Here is a 21,423-nt window from a genome sequence, read left to right on the forward strand (position 1 = left end):
CGTGGCCAAATTGTTGAGGCCCCCGGGCACCCCCCACTTTGAAAACCACTGCCCTAGACGAAGCCTATTGATTAGGTGCCCCCTGTACATCATCCTACATCAAAACTGACAAATTAGATACTCTAGATCAAACTGATCATGTTGTGAACTTATTAATTACCCTAGACCAGGTGTTTCTAATAAAATCTGCAAAGAGCTCAGAGGACACTGGAATTACACAAGTGGGATCCGGCCAGTTTATGATAGGGTGGAATAAAATCCTGCTGGCACACTCCTTTTTTTTTTTCTTTTCTTTTTTTTTTTTTTTAAAGATATGTTTGGTCTAGGTACAATAGATTTGAGATACGCTCTAAACCAAACTGTCCAGCTAAAAACCTTAGATCAAATCTAATGGTCTAACCTAAATTTGTTACATTAGACCAAATCAAATATTTAATTAACATTCATTGCTGATCAGTTGCTTACCTTCAACCAAGTGCATTATTTATTCTAAACCAGGGTTCATCAAATCATATGGGATGTTGGGTCCGATCAATTTCCACTCCCAATTTCCTAAGAGTCAGTAATGATGAAGTAACCTAGCAGTCGGTGTCTGATTATTCCACGCTAAACTGATCAAATAGTTGCCTAACCTAAATTAACTGATGACTTACTGCAGCCTCAAATGGCCAAATAGTTATCCTAAACAATTAGTCACCCAAGACTGAATAGATTCACACATTAAGGCATTTGACATTTAATTTCTAGTGCTAATAATAATAAATAAAGTAACTAAATTAACTAGCCTGCTCGATCAGTTATCCCAGACCTCTCGGTTGGTTATCCTACACCACTTGGCCGGTTACCCCACACTGCTTAGTCAGTTACCCCTACACAGCTCGATAAGTTACCCCAGCACTGCTCAGTCGGTCGGTTACCCCAGCACCGCTCGGTCGGTTACCCTACATCGCTTAATAGGTTACCCAAGCTTGCTCGAGTAGGTACCCAAGACCGCTTAATCAGATACCCTACGCCGGCTCGATCTGTCACCCTAGCCTGCTCCATCTGTCACCCTACACCGCACGATCAGTTACCCTATGCCACCTCAATCAGTTACCCTACGCCGGTTCGATCAGTTACCCTACGCCGCGTTACTACAGAATGCTCAGTCAGTCACCTCAGCCGGCTCGGTCGGTTACCCTACACTGCTCGGCCGGTCATCCCCACACCGCTCGATCAGTTACCCTACACCACTCGATCTGTTACCCTACACCGCTCGGTTGATTACCCTTGCACCGCTCGGTCGGTTCCCTAGCCTGCTTGATCAGTTACCCCAGACCGCTTGATCAGGTACCCTACGCCGGCTCGATTGGTTACCCTAGCTTACTCGATTAATACTCCAGACGGCTTGATCAGTTACCCTACACCACATTACACCAGATGGCTTGATCAGTCACCCTACATGGCAAAATCAGTCACCCCAAACCGCTCGATCAGTCACCCTAGCCTGCTCGATCAGTCACCCCAGACGGCTCGATCAGTCACCCCAGACGGCTCGATCAGCTACCCCAACCCGCTCGATCAGCTACCCTAGCCCGCTCGATCAGCCACCCTACACGGCAAAATCAGTCACCCGAGACCACTCGATTAGTCACCCCAGACCGCTCGATCAGTTACCCTACACCGCGTTACTCCAGACGGCTCCATCAGTTACCCCAGATGGCTCCATCAGCTACCCTAGCCCGCTCGATCACATACCCTAGCCCGCTCGATCAGTTAACCTACACTGCGTTACTCCAGATGGCTCGATCAGCTACCCCAGCCCACTCAATCAGCCACCCCAGCCCGCTCGATCAGCCGCCCTAACCCGCTCGATCAGCCACCCTACACCACATTACTCCAGACGGCTCGATCAGTTACCCTACACCACATTACTCCAGACGGCTCGATCAGTTACCCGACACCGCGTTACTCCAGACAGCTCGATCAGTTACCCCAGCCCGCTCGATCAGCTATCCTTGCCCGCGGGATCAGCTACCCTAGCCCGCTCGACCAGTTACCCTACACCACATTACTACAGACAGCTCGATCAGTTACCCTAGCCTGCTCCATCTGTCACCCTACACCGCATGACCAGTTACCCTATGCCACCTCAATCAGTTACCCTACGCCGGTTCGATCAGTTACCCGACGCCGCGTTACTCCAGAACGCTCGGTCAGTCACCTCAGTCGGTTACCCTACACTGCTCGGCCGGTCATCCCCACACCGCTCGATCAGTTACCCTACACCACTCGATCTGTTACCCTACACCACTGGATCTGTTACCCTACACCGCTCGGTTAATTACCCTAGCCTGCTTGATCAGTTACCCCAGACCGCTTGATCAGGTACCCTACGCCGGCTCGATTGGTTACCCTAGCTTACTCGATTAATACTCCAGACGGCTTGATCGGTTTACCCTACACCACATTACACCAGACGGCTTGAACAGTCACCCTAACCTGCTCGATCATTTACCCTACATGGCAAAATCAGTCACCCCAAACCGCTCAATCAGTCACCCCATACCGCTCGATCAGTCACCCTAGCCTGCTCGATCAGTCACCCCAGACGGCTCGATCAGCTACCCCAGCCCGCTCGATCAGCTACCCTAGTCCGCTCGATCAGCCACCCTACACGGCAAAATCAGTCACCCCAGACTGCTCGATCAGTCACCCCAGACCGCTCGATCAGTTACCCTACACCGTGTTACTCCAGACGGCTCCATCAGCTACCCCAGCCCACTCAATCAGCCACCCCAGCCCGCTCGATCAGTCACCCCAGCCCGCTCGATCAGTCACCCCAGACCGCTCGATCAGTTACCCTACACCGCGTTACTCCAGACGGCTCCATCAGTTACCCCAGATGGCTCCATCAGCTACCCTAGCCCGCTCGATCACATACCCTAGCCCGCTCGATCAGTTACCCTACACCGCGTTACTCCAGACGGCTCCATCAGCCACCCCAGCCCGCTCGATCAGCCACCCTAGCCCGCTTGATCAGCTACCCTACACCACATTACTCCAGACGGCATGTTCAGTTACCCTACACTGCGTTACTCCAGACAGCTCGATCAGCCATCCCAGCCCACTCGATCAGCCACCCTAGCCCGCTCGATCAGCCACCCTACACCACATTACTCCAGACGGCTCGATCAGTTACCCTACACCACATTACTCCAGATGGCTCGATCAGTTACCCTACACCACATTACTCCAGACGGCTCGATCAATTACCCTACATCGACCCGCTCAATCAGTTACCCGACACCGCGTTACTCCAGACAGCTCGATCAGTTACCCTAGCCTGCTCCATCTGTCACCCTACACCACACGATCAGTTACCCTATGCCACCTCAATCAGTTACCCTACGCCGGTTCGATCAGTTACCCGACGCCGCGTTACTCCAGAACGCTCGGTCAGTCACCTCAGTCGGCTCGGTCGGTTACCCTACACTGCTCGGCCGGTCATCCCCACACCGCTCGATCAGTTACCCTACACCACTCGATCTGTTACCCTACACCACTGGATCTGTTACCCTACACCGCTCGGTTAATTACCCTAGCCTGCTTGATCAGTTACCCCAGACCGCTTGATCAGGTACCCTACGCCGGCTCGATCGGTTACCCTAGCTTACTCGATTAATACTCCAGACGGCTTGATCGGTTTACCCTACACCACATTACACCAGACGGCTTGATCAGTCACCCTAACCGATCAGTCACCCCAGACCGCTCGATCAGTTACCCTACACCGCGTTACTCCAGACGGCTCCATCAGTTACCCCAGATGGCTCCATCAGCTACCCTAGTCCGCTCGATCACATACCCTAGCCCGCTCGATCAGTTAACCTACACTGCGTTACTCCAGATGGCTCGATCAGCTACCCCAGCCCACTCAATCAGCCACCCCAGCCCGCTCGATCAGCCACCCTACACCACATTACTCCAGACGGCTCGATCAGTTACCCTACACCACATTACTTCAGACGGCTCGATCAGTTACCCTACACCACAGTACTCCAGACGGCTCGATCAATTACACTACATCGACCCGCTCAATCAGTTACCCGACACCGCGTTACTCCAGACAGCTCGATCAGTTACCCTAGCCTGCTCCATCTGTCACCCTACACCGCACGATCAGTTACCCTATGCCACCTCAATCAGTTACCCTACGCCGGTTCGATCAGTTACCCGACGCCGCGTTACTCCAGAACGCTCGGTCAGTCACCTCAGCCGGCTCGGTCGGTTACCCCACACCGCTCGATCAGTTACCCTACACCACTCGATCTGTTACCCTACACCGCTCGGTTGATTACCCTTGCACCGCTCGGTCGGTTACCCTAGCCTGCTTGATCAGTTACCCCAGACCGCTTGATCAGGTACCCTACGCCGGCTCGATCGGTTACCCTAGCTTACTCGATTAATACTCCAGACGGCTTGATCGGTTACCCTACACCACATTACACCAGACGGCTTGATCAGTCACCCTAACCTGCTCGATCATTTACCCTACATGGCAAAATCAGTCACCCCAAACCGCTCAATCAGTCACCCCATACCGCTCGATCAGTCACCCTAGCCTGCTCGATCAGTCACCCCAGACGGCTCGATCAGCTACCCCAGCCCACTCGATCAGCTACCCTAGCCCGCTCGATCAGCCACCCTACACGGCAAAATCAGTCACCCCAGACTGCTCGATCAGTCACCCCAGACCGCTCGATCAGTTACCCTACACCGCGTTACTCCAGACGGCTCCATCAGCTACCCCAGCCCACTCAATCAGCCACCCCAGCCTGCTCGATCAGTCACCCCAGACCGCTCGATCAGTTACCCTACACCGCGTTACTCCAGACGGCTCCATCAGTTACCCCAGATGGCTCCATCAGCTACCCTAGCCCGCTCGATCACATACCCTAGCCCGCTCGATCAGTTACCCTACACCGCGTTACTCCAGACGGCTCCATCAGCTACCCCAGCCCACTCAATCAGCCACCCCAGCCCGCTCGATCAGTCACCCCAGACCGCTCGATCAGTTACCCTACACCGCGTTACTCCAGACGGCTCCATCAGTTACCCCAGATGGCTCCATCAGCTACCCCAGCCCACTCAATCAGCCACCCCAGCCCGCTCGATCAGCCACCCTAGCCCGCTCGATCAGCTACCCTACACCACATTACTCCAGACGGCATGTTCAGTTACCCTACACTGCGTTACTCCAGACAGCTCGATCAGCCATCCCAGCCCACTCGATCAGCCACCCTAGCCCGCTCGATCAGCCACCCTACACCACATTACTCCAGACGGCTCGATCAGTTACCCTACACCACATTACTCCAGATGGCTCGATCAGTTACCCTACACCACATTACTCCAGACGGCTCGATCAATTACCCTACATCGACCCGCTCAATCAGTTACCCGACACCGCGTTACTCCAGACAGCTCGATCAGTTACCCTAGCCTGCTCCATCTGTCACCCTACACCACACGATCAGTTACCCTATGCCACCTCAATCAGTTACCCTACGCCGGTTCGATCAGTTACCCGACGCCGCGTTACTCCAGAACGCTCGGTCAGTCACCTCAGCCGGCTCGGTCGGTTACCCTACACTGCTCGGCCGGTCATCCCCACACCGCTCGATCAGTTACCCTACACCACTCGATCTGTTACCCTACACCGCTCGGTTGATTACCCTTGCACCGCTCGGTCGGTTACCCTAGCCTGCTTGATCAGTTACCCCAGACCGCTTGATCAGGTACCCTACGCCGCCTCGATCGGTTACCCTAGCTTACTCGATTAATACTCCAGACGGCTTGATCAGTTACCCTACACCACATTACACCAGACGGCTTGATCAGTCACCCTAACCTGCTCGATCATTCACCCTACATGGCAAAATCAGTCACCCCAAACCGCTCAATCAGTCACCCTAACCTGCTCGATCATTCACCCTACATGGCAAAATCAGTCACCCCAAACCGCTCAATCAGTCACCCTAGCCTACTCGATCAGTCACCCCAGACGGCTCGATCAGCTACCCCAGCCCGCTCGATCAGCTATCCTTGCCCGCGGGATCAGCTACCCTAGCCCGCTCGACCAGTTACCCTACACCACGTTATTACAGACAGCCCGATCAGTTACCCCAGCCCGCTCGATCAGCTACCCTTGCCCGCGGGATCAGCTACCCTAACCCACTCGACCAGTTACCCTACACCACGTTACTCCAGATGGCTCGATCAGTTACCCTACACCGACCCGCTCAATCAGTTACCCTAGCCCACTCGATCAGTTACCCTACACCACGTTACTCCAGACGGCTTAATCAGTAACCCTACACCACATTACTATAGACGGCTTGATCAGTTAGCCTAGCCTGCTCGATCAGCAACACTAGCCCGTTCAACCAGTTACCCTACATCACGTTACTCCAGACGGCTTGATCAGTTACCCTACACCACATTACTATAGCCCGCTCGATCAGCTACCCTAACCCGCTCGATCAGCTACCCCAAACCACTCGTTCAACTACCCTACCCGTTACTCCAGATGGCTCAATCAGTTACCCTACACCACGTTACTCCAGACAGCTCGATCAGTTACCCTATACCACGTTACTCCAGACGGCTCGATCAGCTATCCTAGCCCGCTCGATCAGTTACCCTACACCGCGTTACTCCAGACAGCTCGATCAATTACCCCAGCCCGCTCGATCAGCTACCCTTGCCCGCGGGATCAGTTACCCTAGCCCGCTTGATCAGCTACCCTACACCACTTTACTCCAGACGGCTTGATCAGTTACCCTACACCAAATTACTATAGACGGCTTGATCAGTTACCCTAGCCCGCTCGATCAGCAACACTAGCCCGCTCGACCAGTTACCCTACACCACATTACTCCAGACGGCTCGATCAGTTACCCTAGTCAGCTCAATCTGTTACCCTAGCCTGCTCGATCAGTTACTGTACACTGCTCAATCAGTTACCACAGACCACTTGGTCAGTTACCCTAACCTGCTCGATCACTTAGCCCAGACCGCTCGATCAGTTATCCAAGACTGCTTGTTCGATTACCCTAGCTCGCTCAATCAGTTACCCCAGACTGCTCGATCAGTTACCCTAGATAGCTTGATTAATTACCCTAGAGTTAATTACCCTTCATAAACTAAGCTTGATTAGTTACCCTTAGGTGCTTCAATTCTGCCCCAAACCTGGTCGATACCTTAGCCTAAATCCACTCATTTGACAAATGACAATATTTTTTACCCTAGATTAAGAAATCAGTGTTTCAGACTTGTTAATTAGTTGACTAGACAAAACAGATTTGTAATCCTAGACTATCCAACTATAATAAATCAGTCTTTGGGGTATTTACTGTACTAAGTGACAATGGCACAGTGATAAGTCATAATAAGGTCATAACAATAACGTCATGCAGGTCATGCAGCACTCGGGTCATCCATGTCCAGTGTGAGCCCCACACACACAGACAGAGTCACACAGTGTGTGTGTGTGTGTGTGTGAGAGAGAGACTGGAGCTGGAGTTCACACCAGAGGTCAGGCAAAGGACAAAGGTCAAACCAAAAGACATGCATCTTACTCACGCTCTCAGTCCAAAGCCCTAACACACTCCCACTGTGAGTCGCTTAAATGCTGTTGTGTGTGTGTGTCTGCGTGTGTGCGTGAGAGTGTGTGTTCTCTCACCGTGAGTGCTCGGGGGTCCAGCCCCTTGTGCGTGCTCTCTGAATGTCGTTTGAGAGCTCAGTGGAGGTGTAGCTCGAGCTCGCTGCGTTGTGCGTTGTGTGTCGCTTGGAGCTGTTCGCCAAGTACCTGTGCCGTGGGAGTGAAGGGGAGGGGGCGGGTCAAAGACAGGAAGCAGCACGAATCAGCTCTCTGATTGTCCGCCTCTCTGACAGGTCCAATTTGAAGACAGGATGTGTCCTTTGCGTTTTGTTTCGGATGCTCAATGCTATTAACATTATGCAAAGCTTAGTCAGAAGCGAAGCCGGTTCTTTTGTTTGTTTGGTTTTAGCAACAGAGATTTTTGGAGAATTTAGAATTTTGAAATTAGATTTTATGACAAGCCCAAACTCATTAGGATTAGGGATGAGAAAGAGAGAGAGAAAGAAAGGGTGGGGGAAGAGGGATAGCGAAGGGAATGGTGCCCCCAGTGGCAGAAAGCAGTGCTGCAGCCTTTAGTACGCACCCTGCACCCGACGACACCCAGCACAGCGAGCAGCTCCCACACACCAAAACACACACACACACACACACACACACACACACACACACACACACACACACACACACACACAAGCAGCAGAGAAGCGCTGTAAGCCACAAGGGCACACACACACACAGCTCCTAAACACTACGACACACACACAAACAATCCTACACATAGCCTGTGTATGTCCACACTTCACCACTTTCAATTTGTGTATGAAAATTTGTGCGCAGCCGTGTGCCGATATTACATTTTCATATCCTGAAAACAAATTAACGGTATTCCGTTCTACATATAAAAACACATTCTGTCCTCCATCTTTCTTCTGGAATACAGAATTCCACAGAGGACAAGAACAGAATCGGATATTAGCAGGGATATTGACATGGCCAAGATAACAGGACTGGTTGTAGTAAATATCACGGTACAACTAATCATCAGCACACGGCTTGTTTTTTTTTTTTGTGTGCGCGCAAGTCAGGTACAGAATCTTTATTTTTTTTAAAGAACAAGAAGTGACATATTACAAAGGCTGCATCAGTGAGCATTATTAGTGCAGTAAATTAATATTTTGAAAGTTGTGCCGTGTGGAATTGTGTTTGCCGTGTGTAATATGGGTCCTGAATGTTCTAAAGCTGTGGAAATAAAGTAATTCTGGGTGAGTAAATTTTTTTTTTTACGCTCGAGCCCAAAGAATCCAGATTCTTCCTTCAGAGCTTTTAGGACAAGATTCAACACTGTTTTAGTAGTTTAATTAATTCAAAAATCATTATTAAACCTAAAATCATTCTTAAAATTCACCAACCACACAGAGAAAAATGAATTCTGTTTCATTAAATAATTAAAACAACCAAATTCTAGTGATTTTTTTTTCTTCTAAAATTCACCTAAAATAAAATCATTCTGAAATGTAAATATCCAACAACCTAAAATTTCCCTACTCTTAAATAACTTAAATAACTGTTATTTAATATGTAAATTTAAATATTTTTTCTAGTGAATTGGGTCCCAGCAAGCAGATTTGCAGGAAGAGATCTGGAGCAACAAGCCGATCATTTCTCTCACACACACAAGCTCACCTCTGCACTGCCTCTGGGTCCGGCTCTCCGTCTGACCCCTCCTCATCCACGGGAGCGACGGCTGGAATCGGATGCTGGAGAATTTTTTTTTTTAAGAAATTGCATTTCTCTGATAAGATACCAACACGATACTCTACATGAAACTTACTGCCTGTAGTCAATTTTTTTTAAACGATCGAATTATTACAGTATATCCTTTGTTTGTTTTATACACTCCACACGGGGAAAACTTTAATACACACAAAATTCTGAACCTATCATGGACAAATTCAAACCCTAACATGCACTTAATACTGAGCAGGTGCAGAGTGCACTTTGATGTTTCTCTCCTTGTGAATATTCATTTGACAAATAAATATGCATGTGGCTAGAATTGTAATATTCAATTGTTTTGTCATATAAAAACTATTTGTGGTAATGGATTAGGATTTGGGGCTGTATATGTGGGGTGACACAAACACACACTCACAGGGCTGGTGACGAGCGGTGACTGGCCGCGTGGCCTCTTGAGCATCTGCTGTGCGTGAAGCTGGATGTTTGCGCCTCCGTCTGAGGCCCTGCGACCCAGCGGACCCATCCCATTCAACAACTGCAGAGTTGGGGGCTGAAGGAGGGACTGCTCCTATACACACACACACACACACACACACACACACACAGATAGCCAGAAAAAAGGAGGCAGATGAAGAAAAATAGCATTTTATACATCACAAATGGTTAAAATAAGTTGCACATACACACACACACAAAGGCATGTGTTACCTTGTACTCGAGCTGCTGTGTGGGTTGCAGGCTCTGGGTGGGCATGAAGGTAGGTGTGTGTGTGATGGTGGGGGGCAGCTGGGGGAATGGAGCCTGAGGAGGGGCACGCACAAACCCTGGAGGTAACTTCAGCTCCTCCTGCATCATCTCAGTCCTGGGACACACACATCTAGATCAATACACTTATCACATGATCTGCTGTTCAATGCTACCTATCCATACATGCAATAAAAAAATTACACACACACACACACACACACACACACACACAGTGTGTATACCTGGGGTCCGGCACGCCAACAGTGTGGCGTCTCATAGACAGATATCGCGCCATTGCTTCTGGACTCGGCTCCTCCCCTTCATCACTATCCAACGCCATCGTTCCGTCAGGCTGCGCATGCGCACACACACACAAACACAGATAGTTAAATGTGTTTTCATGATGTGTTACTGGAGGAGGTTTCGGACGCAGAAACACTCACCTCCACAATCTGGTTCTCGGGATTTATGAGCTGGACATGAGGCACGGTCATGCTAACGGTGTTAGCTTGATCCTGAAATAAGAAGACAGAGGGAGTGTTTGCGACTAAAACTTTTACACTGAAATCACTTCATCTCAATTCTCCCAACATAAAGACTGCCCCAGCTGTTCCAAAGCTCCTAATTTCTTAGAAATGAAAACATTAAAACAGTAGTCTAATATCAGAACAAGTGTTCTGGGGCTTTGCTTGAGTTAAAAGAGCCCCCAATTTACTGCGTAACAGAATATGGGCACATTCACAGCATCGCCTTAATCTTGATGTCTAGGATTTCTGTTCCTGTCATTAGTTGTTTAATAATAATAATAATAATAATAATAACAATAAAACATTTTAATTCTGTTGCACTACACAAGATGCAGCTCAAACTGAGATCAAAAGCTGCTTTGAGGGCGTCATAAATATTCATTTCAAGAGGATAAATTTGAATATTTATGAGGCAGCCTTGTAAAAATGAATATTCATAAGACTGGCTCTTGAAACTATCCATTAGGTCTGATGTCGCACCATGGAGCGCACCTGCACAGCGTTGAGGGGGTAGCCGATGGGGCGAGGGGTAGCGGGCGGAGCCACGCGCAGGGTTTTGTGCCTCTTGAGTCTGTCCAAAAGCAGACTGTAGATGGCGCTGTAGTGATCATACGCATCTGTGTGCAGTGACTAAGGAGCACACACAAAGAAAGAGAGAGAGAGAGAGGGGGGAAGAGAGAGAGAGAGATGTACAGTAACTATGTGGATAGTATGTACAGTGTCAAGAGGTGAACATGAAAGATCTGGAAGTACAATATTATCCCTGATGGCCGTAGTTAATTTAATTATTAGTGATTGTGTATATAAACTTTACAAGACACCCAACACTTAAGCAACTGTTTAAGCCATATAATCAGTTTAGAAATGAAAACAAAAGCCCCAGTCCTTGAATGCAACAAATCAGAAATATCTCTGTAACCATGGCAACAGCAAAGCATTGACTGTAAGTATCTTTTAAGCATAAGATGTGGTGTGCTGGACAGTGGGTGACTTAGCCATGAGCCGAGCTCAAAGTTAGCTACAGAATAAGTCCATTTTTCACACAAGAAAGTCACTCATGACACTCAATCTCTTGTGGGCATACACAGTCCAACTTTCTTAGTTCTGTTTTTGTTTTGTTTTTTCCACACAGAATTTAGATGAGAAACTACAGAAGCTGTATACATGATGTGCTCTGCTTCATTGCCAGATTAACAAAAATAAGCAGACCGTACTGGCTACATACTCTCACCAGAGGCACTAACGATCCCTGCTACTACTTCTTTCCAAGCTTCATTTTTCTTCCTAATGAGGTCGTATATGACATGATGGAGGAAGGTGTATGACGTTGAAAAAAAAATAAATAAATAAATAATTTTTTGAAAAATTCCAGGAACTTCACTGAAGATCAAAAGAAGAATCAAACAAAGTATATGCACACATTATTTCTTCTTTTTTCTCTTTAGTCAAACAGTAAAGGGGAACTAACTGCAGGTTGGGAAAAAAAATTTGAGAGTGGGGAACTGAAGAAACGTCGGACCACATGCACCAGTACTAGCGGCGCACATACAGAGCAACTGAACGATCATCTGTAGCTGTGATGATGGAAGACAAATACAACATACACTACACACCAAAATAATTACTGTGGAACTAAAATGGGAAGCACATGCACAGACTCTATAGAAACAAGCTGAATGTGGGGCAACATTTATTTCATGGCAAATTTCCATCCTACACAGCCGCCAGCTTTGGTTTGACATCTTAAACTTTCTATGAACATTTTTTGGGCGTTTTAATTTGAAACGGCAAATCAGCTCTATAATGATTTCTACTATCTGTGTATGTGTGGATATGTTTACCTGTAAAGTGCGCTCTCGGTCCAGTCCCATGTCGGACATGGCCATGAGAACCTGCTCGTTAATCAGCGCTGTCTCCCTCTCGGTCTTCACCTGCTCACACTCGGCTATCAACTAACACACACACACACACACACACACGCGCTATGTATTTCACTGGTCAAACATTTTTCACATTTTCATATTATATAACATAACAGTATCTAATATTTTTACGTATATGGAAAAAAGAAAAAAAAACCCACTTCTACTACTCAATTGAATTGCCTAACTTTTTCAGCTATATAACCCGAGTCCCTGAATGTAGTACAATGAGCATGTAGAGTAAACAGAAAGGATGTTTACGTGGTCCTATAACACATAAGAATGTAAAATCTTGCTAAATATCTGGCAAGAATTTTAAGATTGTATGTGACACAAGCACAAAAAGTTTCACTGCCTAATATAAAAAGTCAAAATATCTTTTAAACACAGCTCTATAACATGTATGTGTGTGCGTGCCTCACCCTGTCGAAGTCGGGGTCTGGGTCTCCCTGTCTCATCCATTTGTTCTTGCAGATCTGCTCCATGGTGAGCCTGCGGCTCGGCTCCAATACTAACATATGCCTGATTAGATACTCGCAGTCTGGATCACACACACACACACACACACACACACACACACACACACACATAATATCAGAGCCAAGAGTAAGACCAAGTTGCAGCCACACTAGCAAGTCAGCCTTGAATTAGCTTTTTAGTTGTGGCTAACGTGCAATTTAATTTTCCTGAATTAATTTAAGGCTAATAACGTATTTAGGGGCAATACTACATATTAACAATACTACGTAAACTAATACTACATAAACAATTTTTTTTTTTCAAATTAAAACATACAAAGAAACGACAGTAATGGCATCCAATACATGGAGTAAGACTCTCTATTATGGAGTCACTTGGAGTCAGATTAGTCAGTAAGTATTACATAGGAATCTACAAAATTAGTGCTTCCTCCATATTGAAACGTCTGTGCTGTAAGATGAAGTATCACTGTTTCAGAGACCAAGCAGCTGTGCTACTGGTCAACGATGCAAATTCACCTGTCACAGCTGACCACAGATAAACAAAGATGTACGCAAAGATTCGCTCATGAAATTTAGTTCGGAGGTTCATGATCAATCATTTCACTTGATCGGATTTTCACAAAATCAGCTTTGGGTTCCAGTAAAAGTAATCAATAGGTCATCATTTTACAAGTCGGCGTTTCAAAAAGTATTACAAAAGCCAGAGTTTCTGACTAGTTAAAGTGTTTTTTTCATTTCATAATGAAGGTAGGACAGTTTACATAGTCAAAGGTGGAAAATCCAAAAAAACAAAAAACGAGACTTTTTTTTTTTCCCCAAGATGACATAGCCATTTAGTCATTCGAGGACAATGTAAAGGCACAATGGCAATGGAAATTGGGGGATGACGGACAACATTTTCCTCAGATGTAAATTCTTATAAAAAGCCCCAATATTACCAAAATATCCACTTTAATGGCTAAGTTTCAGCTTGCTAATCATTTAAGTGATAACAGGAATGAGATCAAATTAACAGGAATATCAATGTTTACCTCAGATTTCTTAGTAAAATGCTAACAAAAGACTTCATCACACCAAAATAATTTTAGCTAGCTGAAACTTAGCCATTAAGTTATTTAAGAGCAACGTAAAGGCACAGTGGCCATGGAAATTAGCCAAAAGTGTCAACATTTACCTCAGATGTATTGTTAAATTGTTAGGAAAAGTCTCCATATGACTGAAATTACAATTTTAGTTAGCTAATACGTAGCCAAACTGTTTATAATGACAAAGAAGACGGTGAAAATGAAACAAAAGTGTCAGGAATATCAACATTTACCTCAAATATGTTGGTAAAGTGCTCGTTACAACCAAAAAATAACAATATTAGTTAGCTTGAACGATTATAAGAGCAATGAAAAGGCACAGTGATGGTGGATATGAAAGAAAACTGTCAGGAATATCAATGTTTACCTCAGGTTTCTAGGTAAAATGCTAAGAAAAGCCTCTAATACAAACATTTGGACTTTTACATGGTGAATATCAGAACTGAAAGTGTGTACCTGTGGACATGAAGAACGGGATGCGGAACTTGCCGCTGAGAACACGGGCACGAAGGTTCTGCAGGGTGCTGCCGTCGAACGGGAGAGCGCCGCACACAAGCACATACAACACCACACCTAAGCTCTGTACACACACATACATGCGCGCACACATGCGCAAACACACACAAGATTCAGTCAGGTGACCAATCAAAACAAAGCTACCTCACATCATCATCAAATGCTGTTGTGCTCAAGCTAATTGTTTGGTAGCGTATGGTAGGGTGTCTGTGTGTGCGCGTGTGTGTGTTCTACCCAGATGTCCACTTTGGGCCCGTCATATTCTTTGCCCTCGAACAGTTCTGGAGCAGCGTATGGAGGACTTCCACACCATGTCTTTAACAACTGTCCCCGAGAGAACAGATTACTGAAGCCAAAGTCTATAAAGAGAGAAAGAAAGAGAGAGAGAGAAAGAAACAGAGAGAGAGAGAGAAGAGGGACTGATATAAGTTTATAGGTACTTGTTTTGTGTAGTTAATTCTTGTCATTCCTCTTAAAGGTCATTGTTACATTCCTCTCTGTTCCTCCGCCCGTCTCTCTCCACGCCCATCTGTCTTGCGCTATCTTTGGGGTTATTTTTGTACACTTCTGTCTATTTGTCTAACTGTCTTTCTGTCCCGCATCTGTCTGTCTCCCCATTTGTCTCTCTCTCCCCATCTGTTTTTCTGTACACCCCAATCTGCCCGTCTTATTGTTTTTCTGTCTCTGATCGTCCCCTTCTGCCTGTCTGACTGATCTGGAATCTTCATGCCCCTTCATCGTTCCACCCGTGTTGCCCCACCCCTTTTTCTCCGACCTGCGATTTTGATGTTAAGGTTGTGGTCCAGCAGCAGGTTCTCGGCCTTCAGGTCTCGGTGGACGATGTTTCTGCAGTGACAGAAGTGGACAGCTGCCACGATCTGTTTGAACTTTCGCCGCGCGTCTTTCTCCGCCATGCGCCCATGAGCCACCAGGTGATCTGATCACACACACCACAAAAACATCTTCAATGCCAAGGAGCTCATTCTGACTTGCCAGTTATCTAAGCGTTTATCAACCACGGGCCTCTGGCTGTGTCCTAAAACAGTAAGCTACATAGGTAGTGTACAAGCTATCCACAGAACAGTAGTGTTCTGTTTGGGATGAAGCCACAGAGACTGGGACACTCACCAAAAATCTCTCCACCACTGGCGTATTCAGTTACTAAATAAATCATCCTCTCTGTCTCCATCACCTGGAGTGGAGAAAACACACACAGAGTTTAATCTGTTTAACTTTGGACTCCTTTTTCCTCCCTCATTCTATCCAAGTTCAATTTCACATCAATATTCCCTTCTGAAAGCTTTATTTTTATCCTGTGGTGGACCAATGGGACGAGAGATTAGGAACCTGGTAGAGGCGAATGATGTGCGGGTGTCGCAGCATTTTCATGATCTGCACCTCCCTGAAGATCTTCTTCAGATTGTCGTCATCCAGCTGCGTCTTGTCCACGATTTTAATCGCCACCTGAGACACGGAGAAAGACAGCGAAAGAGAGAGTGTACAGATTACATTAAGTTCAATTCTCCCAACACTACGAATCTGCAGGATCGCCTCAAAAGCACGTGTGCGTGTTCTCCTGTGGTATTTTAAGCCACTACAGGTGGGCGATGACGCTGGCACGCATCCAGTAGTGGCGCTGATATCATCACATCGCTTGTAGGACAAACATCTGGACACAAACACACCAGCATAGCACGCGGTAGAGGTGGAATGTGTGATAAAGCGGGGAAAAAGGCAAGTAAAAGAAAATAAAAGAAAGTTAGATTCCCGACATAAGATCGGGTATCGCGGTTTTCCGTAATACCACCGTGTTCCTGTTTCCAACGTTAAACAATCAGTCACATCAAACTGTTGTCGTGGAAACTAAATTAAAAGATTAATTTAAAAGGAATGTGATGCAACGAAAAAGTGAAACCTCACACGAGTTCAACTGACATAACGATTCGTATCGTTCCTATAATACTGTCCAAAAGGACTATATACGTTGAATCGTTGAGGCTGAACCCAATGCTAGTTTTTATTCTGGTTTTTTTCTCTCCCAGTATTTTTGGCTGGCTAGTTAGCTAACTGACTCTGACTGGTTAGCACCGAGGCATTAAATCTTCATTAAGTACTATTTTAAGAACGTTTATTAGGCTTGTGAGATCGTTTGCAGTATGACATGTTTCCGTTTTCTTCATTTTAAGCCCTTTTGCGAGCGAAGCCATTCATAGCTTTATCTGTTTGGCAGCAAGACGAGCTAAGATAAGCTGATGTTTTGTTGCTCTGCTCAGATGTCAGACAGAGGGCTATTAAATACAGAGTACAGTTTCCCCATCGTCAACAAGTGGGATACAAAACAAGCTAAAAGGAAACGCATTAAGAAATCCAACAATGTATTTTTGTCGATCTTAAAGCTACAGACACGTTTTTCCAACATTTAAATCGTCCAACTTGACAGTTGGACTCTATCTGCGATTTCGGATACTATCGTTAATATTGTGTAACTAATAAGAACTTCAAATACATGCACACTTTTAGCTACAATTTAAACCTCCACATGGATTACTAGTCTTCTTCTTCTTACTATTACTCTTATTAATTAGGGGCCAATGACCAAAGGTGGACGAGGCAGAGTTGGATGTACGTTTACAATAACTACTATGCAGCACAACGTCATAGAAAAGTGATTCCATGTTCCTCCGAATCTTTCGGTCATGCCGAGTCCGCCAGATACCGCGATGTTAAATCTCCATAACTGTCATTTTGGATTTTCTGCTGTTATACCTTCGTTGACTTCTCCTAGATAGATAACTGCATCTTGATACCAACTCAAAAACGTTTCGCTGATAGTCCCAGTACCTTGTGGTCTTCCTCTGTCACAAAGTGCTTGGCCCCTTGATCGCTGCATGCAGCTATTATTGTTATTATTATTACTACTACTACTACTACTACTACTATTGCCAACTAAGCAGAGCTCGTTTTAACATCACGTAAACACAAGTGGGCAGCACACACAGGGTAGTACCATCTGGACATGCTAGCATTCGAACACCCCCGATGGTGCAAGTGGGCGACACACACACACACACACACACACGGGCTTCCCCGGGACTGCCATAGATGTTCGTGTCTGTGCTTTAGAGTTTGGCGTGTGGATCTAGAAAATGTGTGATAACAGACTGATGGAATAAATGATGAGTGTGTCCACCCGTGTGTGTGTGTGTGTTCCGTTTTCTGTGGAACTGCACGTCTGTGATGACGTCTTGTCAGAATGTTCAGAAGAACAGCAGCTGATGGAAATGCATGATGAGTGAGTGTAAGGGGGCGAGGACATGTAATTAGTAGTGTATCGGTGACTCTCTCTCACACACACACACACAAAATCCAGGATGTTAGATGAAAACAGCAACGTTATGCAAAAACCGATCCCATAAAATCACACACTCCTAACAGAACACAGACAGAGTGCCTCAGTGAGAGCTCGTCTGTGCGTGCGTGCGTGTGTTCAGAGTCCGTGATGACATACCCAGTTTCCAGTGTGTTATTCACATGCGTGTAAAGTCAGTCGTGAGTGCAGACCCACTGACAGGTCACAGAATGAGGCTGATACTAACGTTGTAACAGGTGCTATGCTCTGTATGTGTGTGTATGTGTGCGTTTTGCCCAGTTAGCCCCATGTTCCCAAAAACAATACTGCGGTTTTCCGTTTATAAACATACTGCTTTCTTTAATTTCCTCATCGTAAAGGTTTCTAAGGATGTATGGCAGTAATAAGAGCTCAATAAGATGAATTCTTATTACTTGCGGCTGTGAATGCACATTCTCCTCCGAAACGACTGGAACTATCTATACACGCGGCAAGGCCAATTCATTTGGTTTTTGCTGCAGATTGAAGACATTTGGGTTTGAGATCAATACACGAATATGCTGTTAGACTGACTGAACAATAAATAGTTCTGAACTTCTACTCTTTTTTAGGTTTTAGTCTTCAGTTTCACCTGTGAAGACTGCATTTGTTGTTAAAAAGGATAAACCAACGTGAAGATCAGAGAGCTGTCTATGGGAGAAAAGTGAGCCATTTTGAATCTGAGAAAAGAGTGAAAGTCAATCAGACGCATTGCACAAACATTGGGTATAGCCAATACATCAATATGGAATGTCCTGAAACAGCAACAGACGTCGAATGGGTCGGCCAAGGAAAACAATGCTCAGCTGATGACAAACATTGTGAGAGCTGTGAAGAAAAACCCAAAAACAAGAGTCAGTGACATCACCAACAACCTCCACAGAGCAGGGGTGAAGGTCTCACAATACACAGTTTGAAGAAGACTTCGAGAGCAGGAATATAGAGGCCACACTACAAGATGCAAACCACTCATCAGCAGTACGAATCAGAAAGTGGAGATGATCCACAAAAGTTCTGTAACCAAGATTAACCTTTATCAAAGTGATGGAAAGGCCAAAGTGTGGAGAAAGAAAGGATCTGCTCATGAATGAATACATACAAGCAAATCTGTGAAACGTGGTGGAGGTAGTGTCATGGCTTGGGCTTGCACGGATGCTTCTGGAACATTCTCACTGATCTTTATTGATGATGGAACTCATGATGGGAGCAGCAGAACGACTGCAGAAGTTTGCAGGAACATTTTATCTGCCAGTTTACAGAGCCAGCATCCAAATTAATCAGGAGGAACTTCATCATGCAGCAAGACAACGATCCAGAAGTTTTAGACTGGCCAAGTCCAGCACCAGACTTTAATCCAACTGGGCAGCATTTCACCTCCTGAAGAGGAGACTGAAAGGAGAAACTCCCTGAAACAAACAACAACTTAAAAAAGGCTGCAGTAAAATCCTGGAAAAGAAACACAATAAAGAAACCAACAATTTGGTGATTCAGTCGCAGGCTTGATCCGGGGGATACGCGACCAAATAAAGTGTTCTTTACTTCTAGACTTTTCCGTTCCTATACTTTTACTCGCCTACAAATCGGGTGGTCCGATTCAAAAGGTTCTATGTTGTTTCAGACGTCTAGATGTAAATACCAGGAAATAAAAGCGGAAATCCTAAACTCTTGCCTCGTTTCGTTTCCGTCTTTTGATCTCAAACCCAGATGTCTTTGGTGTGTAGCATAAACGAATCAATCGGCCTTGCCGATCCAATAGTTTCAAAGAGAACTGTATTTTAAAAAATAATAATAATAAAATACAAAAAATCCACAAAAAGTAATAGTAGTTAAAAGACGGAATAAACTCACGCACAACAAATAGTGTCCGAATTCAGCTTTCAAGGCAAAAAGTTTTCAATTAGGATTCGTTTTTCACGTCACCTGATCTAATCTGCCTTGAAATTACACCACAAAGGGGAAAAAAGAAAAGGAAAAAAAAAAAAGATCAGTGGTTTGAAGGAAGAGGGGAAAAAAAGAAAACTCCTACAGATTTCCTGGGTCACTTGGGGATTCGGGGGCAGTTATGGCTTATAGTGCTGTAATAAATTTAACCGCAGAGATAAGATGAACTGTGTAGCACCTTCACAGAGGGCGTGCAGACGTGCAGGATTTGGTGGAGATTAGACTGTCTAAACGAGTACGTGACGTCTCCGTCTGCTTCTGCGGAGAACCAGACTGAGCGGGAACAGGCACGGTGGAAACTGCTAGCCGTTATGCAAGGTGTTATTGAGATGTTATTAGCGAGGACTTTGGAAGGAACGAGTCGGGTATTAAAAGAGAAGTGCGAAACACGTGTGTCTCTTTAACGTTCGGTGGGATGTTGAGATAAAATCCCGACGTGGATTTTTTTTTCCTCCTTTGGTTTCCGTATCACTCGGATGGAAATCCCAAGAATCTGTTCGCTTTCAGATGCAGCAAAGCTGCCCGTGTCTGTGCGTCTGTGTGTGGGACGCACAGTTACGCAACCTAGAGAATACAGAACACATATTATAGGTGAAAGTGAATGAACTCGATGCTCCGTAGCTAAAGCCCTGTGGCGCTGCAGTATTGTTTGCGCACAGACTAAGCCCAGTCTTTAAGTGCTATTAGAGCAAACAAATGAAAACAGGACACGCTGAATTATTCTGAATCAACCGAATGCAAGCAGGCGGTATACACCTATACTCTTTCACACTGAAAAGTAGGCGATACGACAAGGTTAGGTGATTTATTTAATTTTTTAAATAGACAGTGATCAACAAATCTCAGTAAGCTTAGTTGAGGTTAGGCTAAGTGTTTTTTTTCTTTCATTATCGTTAATTAGCGTCTGTACAGGATTTCACAGGGGTTTTTTTTTGTGATCGCTGCTGGCGAGCGAAAATGCTTGCTTTTGTTGTTTTTTTTTCTCTCCAAAATTTGCTATGCAGTATTGCAGAGGTTTTAGTGCTTTTATGTATTCTGCAGAAATCGCAATTACGTGAAGTTGTTTCGCAGCGACGAAATGTGACCTTTTAGCGTTACTCGTGAATCGAAAAGAGCTTCGGCTGAACGCGTGTTGGCGGTGTGATGACGTCACATGACATGCCTCAGCCCATCTCTGCGGATTACAAGCCGGTCCTGAAAGGGACAGAACAAGACAACATCTCAGTAGGATGCATTACTGATTGTGTGTTGTCACCGCACGTGGACGGATTTTGAACGGATGCTATAAACCGTTCGCTGAGCTTTGAATCTCTGAAGCTGGTTTATGATACTATGTTTGGTATAAAATATATTTTCCCCACTTGGCTCAATTAACACAACACAAATTGACGCTTAAAAGGGTTGTAAAATAAGCTGATGAATCATTTGTCTCA

General features: G+C 45.8%; 1 protein-coding gene across 5 annotated transcripts in view; it reads right to left on the reverse strand.

Moving 5' to 3' along the window:
- The window catches only part of sik3 (SIK family kinase 3), a 32,178-nt gene that overhangs the window by 7,456 nt on the left and 3,299 nt on the right, over positions 1 to 21,423 (reverse strand). For 2 of the 5 annotated variants that reach the window (XM_047161499.2, XM_047161500.2), the window contains exons 2-15: positions 16,009 to 16,125; positions 15,790 to 15,853; positions 15,437 to 15,598; positions 14,896 to 15,020; positions 14,602 to 14,725; positions 13,001 to 13,119; positions 12,498 to 12,608; positions 11,137 to 11,286; positions 10,573 to 10,644; positions 10,372 to 10,481; positions 10,091 to 10,244; positions 9,798 to 9,950; positions 9,329 to 9,402; positions 7,727 to 7,852 (exon numbers count right to left, since the gene is read on the reverse strand). In XM_047161499.2, the coding sequence (XP_047017455.2) occupies positions 7,727 to 7,852; positions 9,329 to 9,402; positions 9,798 to 9,950; positions 10,091 to 10,244; positions 10,372 to 10,481; positions 10,573 to 10,644; positions 11,137 to 11,286; positions 12,498 to 12,608; positions 13,001 to 13,119; positions 14,602 to 14,725; positions 14,896 to 15,020; positions 15,437 to 15,598; positions 15,790 to 15,853; positions 16,009 to 16,125 (1,661 nt within the window). The remainder of the gene's footprint in view (positions 1 to 7,726; positions 7,853 to 9,328; positions 9,403 to 9,797; positions 9,951 to 10,090; positions 10,245 to 10,371; positions 10,482 to 10,572; positions 10,645 to 11,136; positions 11,287 to 12,497; positions 12,609 to 13,000; positions 13,120 to 14,601; positions 14,726 to 14,895; positions 15,021 to 15,436; positions 15,599 to 15,789; positions 15,854 to 16,008; positions 16,126 to 21,423) is intronic. The other 3 variants (XM_017490645.3, XM_047161501.2, XM_017490647.3) reach the window with 3 other exon arrangements.

This window comes from Ictalurus punctatus, chromosome 17, assembly GCF_001660625.3.
Source record: "Ictalurus punctatus breed USDA103 chromosome 17, Coco_2.0, whole genome shotgun sequence".
Taxonomy (NCBI): Eukaryota; Metazoa; Chordata; class Actinopteri; order Siluriformes; family Ictaluridae; genus Ictalurus; species Ictalurus punctatus.